Source organism: Acipenser ruthenus, chromosome 8 (genome assembly GCF_902713425.1).
Source record: "Acipenser ruthenus chromosome 8, fAciRut3.2 maternal haplotype, whole genome shotgun sequence".
Taxonomy (NCBI): Eukaryota; Metazoa; Chordata; class Actinopteri; order Acipenseriformes; family Acipenseridae; genus Acipenser; species Acipenser ruthenus.
In genome coordinates this window covers 62898873-62907647 of record NC_081196.1, presented here as the reverse complement: position 1 = coordinate 62907647, position 8775 = coordinate 62898873, and the positions used below count along the sequence as shown (strand labels likewise).

Genomic DNA, 8775 nt, shown 5'->3' with positions numbered 1-8775 from the left:
CCCCTGTGACCCATAGTTGTAGTGCTAAGCAAATTTCAAATGCTTTTCTATTTCCACAACAGCAAGAAGTGTCAAGCTACCCTTATCCTACACACTTCTTCACAGCAAGTGAAGAGCAAACAAGCTCTTTGCCACCCAGAAAACTGTATGCCTCTGTGCCTGTATGGAGCCAGGCCCCTGCAATCACACAGAGATCCTGAGCGTCACAGAGCTGGAGCGCTCCTGTAATGTTTCAAGCAGTCAGGGGGAAAGGTTGCTAGTGGTTTTGTTTGTTCTCATTATAGAAATACAGTATGCCAGTAACTGAAACCTTCCCAGATAGATCAGGTCCTGAGATCTAAGAACAAAACAAATAGAAAAATAAAGCAAGCCTTTTGTGCACCGACTGCATGCCTGAGCAAGTTACAAACACACGTCCTTAACCCTTCATAGTACCATGAGAATGGGGCAATGTAAGGCCCTGTCCACACTACATAACCGATCTCGAGAAACGTACTCGAAACTGCTCTAATTACTACAGCTCTAAGCGTCCACACTGAAGTACCGTTTCATGTTTAGTCAGGCTTAATGCGTCCACACACCATTAGAATAGTCAGTTACAATTCCCAGCAGCGCAACGAACCGCGGAAATTAATACGATAGTATACCACCATGCACTGTATTTTATTTTAAAATAATGCCCCATATTAACAGAGGTCCATATTGCATAAATGAAATATAACATTGTGGAAAAAGTAAATCCGAACACAACACACACACACACACAAGTAGGGCTTGAAGTTTTCAGGTTTTATTTTTAATCAGGTGAAGTCCCTTTAAACAAATTGAGCTGATTCTGTTTTATAATTAAACTCAGAAAAAGCTGTTAATTACAAAACAATCTTTGTTTTTACCTGCATATCTTGCCTGAGCCTAATTCTGGTCCTCTTAATTTTATTTCAAACAGAGCTGACAAATTACGTAATTTGTTCATCCCCGATCATTTTTGCATTCGTCTAATTTAACGTTGTGTTTTTGTTATTTTCCCCACTAGTTTAACAGAGATGTCCTGACCGATTTTTTGAAGCATAAAAATGAATACCTAGTGCCGAGTGTACACAGGTAGCATGTCCTTCAGGCGCCTGCTATGAGTATTTCGCCAAAGATACCACAAAGCATTTTGGGATATTGGAGGTTACACAAAAAATGTAGTTTGGTATTACAGCGTCCACGCTTCTGATAAACCGCACTACCTGATGCGATCTAATTAGAACCGGACTCGAGACTACCTCCTGAGGTGTTCTCGAGTCCGGTTCTCGAGTACGGTATTAAATGCTGCGTAGTGTGGACGCAAACCGTATTTAGCACTTTTAAGCCTGCTTAAATGCAACTAATACGGTTTAAAGGCATAGTGTGGACAGGGCCTAACACACCTGTATGCTGTAAGGGATGGGATTATACAGCTAATGTACTGCCCTTGATTTACAGCAGCTTCCATACATGCTTCAAGTTCTTATCTGCTAGTGGATCACGGTTTTGTCCTTATTGGTGTCGGCAGCTGCATGCCCACCATAGTGTTCAGGTTTGAACAATACGAGGCGAGCCGACTGATCCGACGAAATTTCATTTATTTAGTCTGCCTTCACTTTGTATCTTTCTGCTCTGGTACAAGGCTCACCGAGCAGCAGGTCAACAAAAAGGAATTGTAAAAAAAAAACTAAAACCTGTGGGAGCTGCAGCTGCTGTGTTGCAGAAACCCAAACAGCGCAGTGAGAATGTGCACAGACTGTCTGCAGCCTGCCTGCCACAGAGCTGCTGTTTGGCAGGATCTGCTCCGGGCTCAGTGTGTGTGGGTTACAGTGTGTGTGTCTGTCTGTGTGTGTTGGTGTGTCTGTGTGTGTGGGGGGGTCTGTGTGTGTGTGTGAGTGTGAGTGTGTGTGTGTGTGTGTGGGGGGGGGGTCTGTGTGTGTGAGACTGTGTGTGTGTGCGGGAGGGGGGGTCTGTGTGTGTGTGAGTGTGTATGTGTGCGGGTCTGTGTGTGTGTGGGGGGGGTCTGTGTGTCTGTCTGTGTGTGTGGGTGTGTCTGTGTGGGGGGTCTGTGTGTGTGAGTCTGTGTGTGTGTGGGGGGGTCTGTGTGTGTGTGTCTGTGTGTCTGTGTGGGTGTGTCTGAGTGTGGGGGTCTGTGTGTGGGGGGGTCTGTTTTGGTCTGTGTGTGTGGCTCTGTTTTGGTCTGTATGTGTCGGTCTGTGTTTGTGGCTCTGTGTCTTTTGGTCTGTGTGTGTGGCTGTGTGTATTGGTCTGTGTGTGTGGCTGTGTTTTTTGGTCTGTGTGTATGTGTGGCTGTGTGTTTTGGTCTGTGTGTGTGGCTCTGTGTTTTTTGGTCTGTGTGTATGTGACTGTGTGTTTTGGTCTGCGTGTGTGGCTCTGTGTTTTGGTCTGGTTTCTTGGGTTTGTTTCTGTGAAGCTGGCAGGTTAAGAGATACAGTTATCCTGCGTGAATCTGCCTCATCTTTATCCTTTAAGGTCTTGGCAGGCAGCCAGTCATTGGGAAATGAGTTGAAAGATCACAGTTGTATCTAATGTTTGTCAAGTCTTGTGTTATTCTTGAATCCTGGGCCAGTGTTTTTTCATTGCTTCTGATCTGATAGCAGTCAGTCCTCTGTCAGGTAGCCTGCAGTGTTGACTCACTCGCGAGCAGATGTAATCAGGGCATGATGGGAAGGGGCTCTTCCTGTCTGAATGATGGCTGTGTTCTGATCTCATCCCATAAATAGACGCTGGGTTTTTGCCAAAGGAAATGATTATTAAGTAATTCAAGACCTTTTTTTTGGTGTTGCTTGCGTTGCCGACATGTCAAAGATTTGCAGCAGCTGCTTCAGCCTGTTTTAAAGCTCTTCTTCCACAGCAGTTATGATGTGTGGTTGTTGGGGTCCGGCTGTGTATGAGAGGGGCCGAGGTGCTGTACACTTCTGAAACACTCAGCACAAGATCCTGCTTCTGGATTCTTTGGTTTCATATGCTAGGATCCCTGTTTCCTTATTTCATTGGCTAGCCTAAGTTAAAAGCACTGAATTATCGTCATTGAATTTGCTGGTTGTGAGAATTTAGCTTTCTGCATTGAATCAGCACACACTGGATTCTCGATACTGTATGGAATTTGCTGACCCTCAGATCACTGTTGCTCAATTCTCTATGGTTTGGAAGTGGCTGTTTCTAAAATCCTGTAGTCCAGCGATATCTGTTCTGCCTCTCTGATCGTTGTTCTATATAATGTACGGTATTTGGATGTTTAATAAAAAAAAAGAAAGGAAATACATAAACATACCCAAGGGTCAGTGCGATCTCCTGATCTGAATTGCTGCAAATCCAAGAGTCTGTGCGATCTCCTGATCTGAATTTCTGCAAATGTAAATATTTGTATAGTTAAGAAGAGCCTTTCCTAGGACTTTACATATTGTATAGACAGCAATACACCCTGGAGACACATGCCCTTTCGAGTCCTATTTGATTCAAACAGTGGCTGTATTGAGATCAAGCGAACAGGCCCTTTTACTTATACCCGTAGACCAGTCAAGCTTTTATCAGAGTAATCTGGTGTATAATGCAGTAACCCATCCTTGTGTCCTGAGACTAAGCTGCCTGTGTGTATGTCTTGCACAGCCTGCTTGATCTGAGGTGTGTGTATTCTTGTTTTCAGATTCCAGGCAGATGCAGGTGTCCCCTTCATGGTCCTATGAGCAGTCGTACCCGTACCTGGGTCAGATCTCCACCCCGTCCGTCCACCCGGCCACCCCCATCTCCCCAGGCAGGGCCAGTGGCATGGCCTCCCTGACTGAGCTCTCCAGCAGGCTCTCCGGTAAGGGCAATGCTTGGAAGCAGCACTGCCCCCCCCTGCAGAGCCAAGCCTCATTACACAATGCCAGCTTCCTTTATAGTGCTGTAGCAAATGGATGACCTTTTCCACCTGGCACTTCTGCTAAACTTCTACAGCTACGAACAAGAGTTTTGTGTCACCTAAGATTGAGACACAATTATATACATAAAAAAATATATATGAACAGAATTTAGATATTTTATTTAACATCATGTAATCAAAGAAACTACAAAATGATATCGCTAAAGTTTACCGGAAGCCATAATAGTAGTACAGTATTTCATGTTAGATTTAGAAATGTCTAATTTTTCAATTTTTGTCAGTATATGGAAAACTACAAAGCGGTATGTAATTCAATATGTTAACGTAATATTATTCAAAATTAGTTCATTCTATAGGGTGAAGGAAAACCTTTGGCCAACGCTGTACTATTAGACATCCCTAGACTAAATGCTTACGTGGTAAAGGCTCAGTTTAGCCTGCCTTTCCTAAGATTTTACTATGCATTCATTGTACTTTATCCAGGGTTATTCTTTACTTCTCTGAGATGTGCCATGCTTGCCTGTGCTTGCTTAATTTGCCATGCTTGCCTGTGCTTGCCTTGGTGAGGCTCCGTTATCTAAGATCTGTTTTAACCCTTCTCCCAGCTGCTCCAGACCTGACAGCCTTCAGCGACCCCCGGATGGGTATCGAGAGGCAGTTTCCCACCCTGCCGGACAGCCGCTTCTCGGACCCCCGCATGCACTACCCGGGAGCCTTCACCTACACCCCTACTCCGGTCACCACTGGGATTGGGATCGGCATGTCAGCCATGAGCAGCGCTGCTCGCTACCACACCTACCTGCCTCCCCCCTACCCCGGAGCCTCCTCACAGGGGCAGACCGGTGCCTTCCAGACCAGCTCGCCCCCCTACCATCTCTACTACAGCACTTCCGCTGGCTCCTACCAGTTCTCCATGATGTCCGGGGGGGAGCGCTCCCCGCCACGCATCCTCCCGCCCTGCACCAACGCCTCCACCGGCTCGGCGCTGCTCCACCCCAACCTCCCCAGCCAGAACGAGGTGGTGGAGGCCGAGGGGAGCCACAGCAACTCCCCCACCAATATGGCTGAGGCAGTGTGGCGGCCTTATTGAATCTGAGCAACTCCTCCACCAACATGGCCGAGGCGGTGTGGCAGCCTTATTGAATCTGAGCAACTCCTCCACCAACATGGCCGAGGCGGTGTGGCAGCCTTATTGAATCTGAGCAACTCCTCCACCAACATGGCCGAGGCGGTGTGGCAGCCTTATTGAATCTGAGCAACTCCTCCACCAACATGGCCGAGGCGGTGTGGCAGCCTTATTGAATCTGAAATGAAAAACAAAACAAAACATCAATATTGGTGGCCACACTGATTTTCTTTTTTTTAATCAAAATATCTGTTGACTATGCAAGATATTTGGGAAAAGTTGTGTTTTTTTATTATTATTATTATTATTTTTATTATTATTATTATTATTAGTATTATTATTATTATTATTGTTATTATTATGGACCACTAAACAGGTGGTACTAAACGTAACTGGTTAAAAATTGTGAATGATTTACATTCAGAAACGCTGTGAATAGATTTTTTTTTTTTGCATTTTCATGGGGATGTCATGTTTATTGGAAGCTCTCCTCCTCCTCCTCCTCCTCCTCCCCCCCGATGGTTTCCCTGCTCCTCCTCAGGACCTGCTTGGCTTCACAAGGGCTGGACTGAGTCAATTCCCAGGGAAATAGTTCAGAATCTGTTTTTTTTCATGAAGAAAAACTTTCTGTAGCTTCTTGTTCTTTTTTTCTTATGAACTTCTTTGAGCTCTGATTGAACTTGGTTGGAATATATATATATATATTCTTGTGACATCAGAGTTACACTGTAATTTGTACCACACACACGCACACATAGAGACAGACACACACACACAGATAGTCACACAGACACACACACTCACGGACACACACACACACACACACACACACACACTCACAGACACACACACAGAGATGTGTGTGATGGTGAAGCCAATGTGTTCATTGCAGTGGATAACATGTGGCATTACAAACTGTTTTTTATTTTGTTTTGTTGTCAATGAGATTGTTCGAAGAGTACTCTTTGTATTTCATTGTTTAAAGCTTACTTTTTAAAATGCATGTGTTTTTCCAAAGTCGTTGTCTTCCTGTAGAGAGACTGAGAAAGGGGACTGGAGCAGCACTCACTCTGTAGAGAGACTCTGAGAAAGGGATGTGGAGCAGCACTCACTCTGTAGAGAGACTCTGAGAAAGGGGAGTGGAGCAGCACTCATTCACTCTGTAGAGAGACTCTGAGAAAGGGATGTGGAGCAGCACTCACTCTGTAGAGAGACTCTGAGAAAGGGGAGTGGAGCAGCACTCACTCACTGTAGAGAGACTCTGAGAAAGGGATGTGGAGCAGCACTCACTCTGTAGAGAGACTCTGAGAAAGGGGAGTGGAGCAGCACTCACTCACTCTGTAGAGAGACTCTGAGAAAGGGGAGTGGAGCAGCACTCATTCACTCTGTGGAGAGACTCTGAGAAAGGGAAGTGGAGCAGCACTCACTCACTCTGTGGAGAGACTCTGAGAAAGGGGAGTGGAGCAGCACTCACTCACTCTGTAGAGAGACTCTGAGAAAGGGGAGTGGAGCAGCACTCACTCACTCTGTAGAGAGACTCTGAGAAAGGGGAGTGGAGCAGCACTCACTCACTCTGTAGAGAGACTCTGAGAAAGGGGAGTGGAGCAGCACTCACTCACTCTGTAGAGAGTGCAATCAGATCTCCAGCAGGGTTAGAGCGTTCAGTCTTGTCATTTCATTCTTTGTCAAACACAAAGCCTGGGTCGATTGTAGCACTATTGAAGAACAATTCACAGAAGCAATATTGTAACAACATGGGCACCCAACAGAATTTATTTTTAGTATTGTTTTAGGTTTTTGTTTGGAGCTGTTGGGTGTCAATGTAGCCATCACTGTATTCCTAACAGCCGGGTATTTCAAAGATTTGTATCTGCCTAACTTGTGATGATGGATTGAATGTTATTGAATTTGTTTTGTTGTTGTTTTTTTGTTTTGTTTTTTTAAATGAAGGCAGGGATATTGTATATTGCTGGTCAACACAAATGATCATTTGAAAAGCAGGGCTTTAAAAAGGAACCTTGTAGAAAATGTAAATGACAAGCAGGTCAGGGATGGGCTGCAGGCAGCATCCGGCTGGGACTTTATCACTGGTTTGATGTCTTACTGATCAGGACGTTTTGTTTGGTAACACTTTCAAATAATGGCCCTGAAACCCTTTGAATCCAGCATGAATATTTTAAGAATACCATTTGAATGCTACTATACATTTCATCAGCAAAACCATAATAAATTCCAAAGAAAAGAATATACATTAAAAAGCTGATATTCCAAAAGAAATCAAACGGACAGGAAGAATATTTTGTAAAATGTTACCCTTCTTCCACTTTGTTTCTGCTCCAGGACAAGATGTACAGTAGATTTTATTTTCTTGTACAGCTTGGAAATAGAAAATCCTTTTGTTAGTAATGACAGAGTTTATTATGGTTTATTATTCTCACAAACATTTGACACAAAGTGATGTGGTTTTATATTTTTATACAGTTCCTGGTCAACAATTTGGATTAGTCCAATAGGGATGAGATTCAAACTCTCATCTACTCTGTAAAAATCTGTTGTTTTCAGGCCAGACGTGGATCTTAAGAGTTTAAAATCGGTGCCATGTGGCTTTTCGAAGACGTCTCTCTCGTCGTCCCTGGCAAGGGCCCACTGTGGAGCTGAGGACAGGCAGGAATCCTAAACCGTAACATGAAACCTCAGCTGGGTTATCAGCGAGATTAAGTTTATATTTAGTAATTTATTATTTATTTGATTTATTTGCATTTTGAATCCCTCTCTGACGCAAGCGAGATGAAGCGAGTGTCACACCCTGACCACTCGTCACTACGCTGAACTCCTTGGCCTAGATGGAATCAGTTGTTTGTCTAATGTTCTTAGAGTTTTGTGGCCGGTGGTACATAACGCTTTCCTATGATGATACACTGTAGCATTTTGTGGGCAGTGGTACAGGGCAGGCCCCTAATTTTGGATAACTCTCAATCGGTCACAACAGCCATTTGAAGTCGGTTCAGCTACTCAGGTCAAGGAGGTGCTGACTGGAATTAAAAGGCCCTGCAGTGCTCTAGTCATAAAACAGTTACTTGTGTTTGGACCCACAAACCATGTTTCCCAGCCCACAGGAGCCTGCAGGGTTGCAGTTTGTGCTCCTCGTCACATCATGCGTGTCTCCCATTGTGGTAAAAGCTTCCAACAAGAGCAGAAGGAACTTTTTTGCTGATATTTTGTTTGAGGTTGATGTGATTTATTTTGTTGACATGTCTGTAAATAGCTCCACAATGTTATTGACCCTTTTATTACACAACACTTTGCTGTTTCACCTGGGAAACTAATTGCCTAATTTTGTTTTATTTTTTAAATATACTTTTCTGTTTTGTTGCTGAAATCCACTGGTGTCTGCTGTGTTTTTTTTATTATTATTATTATTATTATTATTATTATTATTATTATTATTATTATTATTATTATTAGTAGTAGTAGTAGTAGTAGTAGTAGTCCTATTTAAGGCCCGGTGGGCGGACCACACCAACTGCCCAGTGGCAGCCGGAGAAGAAATTCAATTTAGCACCCCTAAACAAAAAGGGGTGCTAACAAGGAGTGAGCCTAGTAGTCGTAGTAGCAGTAGTAGTAGTATTTACATTACTTGTCACAATGCAATTCCATTGAGAATACAGGGAGATGCACCTGTAGTCTGTTTCTACCCCAGGATCACTCATTCTGTTGAACCCCCAGATCCTTGTGATATCAGCTCTGTGCAGGA

General features: G+C 43.9%; 1 protein-coding gene across 7 annotated transcripts in view; it reads left to right on the top strand.

The window, feature by feature from the left end:
* The window catches only part of LOC117407217 (runt-related transcription factor 1-like), a 71904-nt gene extending 63504 nt beyond the window's left edge, over positions 1-8400 (top strand). For all 7 annotated transcript variants that reach the window (XM_059029438.1, XM_059029433.1, XM_059029436.1 and 4 more), the window contains 2 exons: positions 3677-3835; positions 4501-8400. In XM_059029438.1, the coding sequence (XP_058885421.1) occupies positions 3677-3835; positions 4501-4985 (644 nt within the window). In that variant the 3' untranslated portion in view covers positions 4986-8400. The remainder of the gene's footprint in view (positions 1-3676; positions 3836-4500) is intronic.
* The last annotated feature ends 375 nt before the right edge of the window (positions 8401-8775 follow it).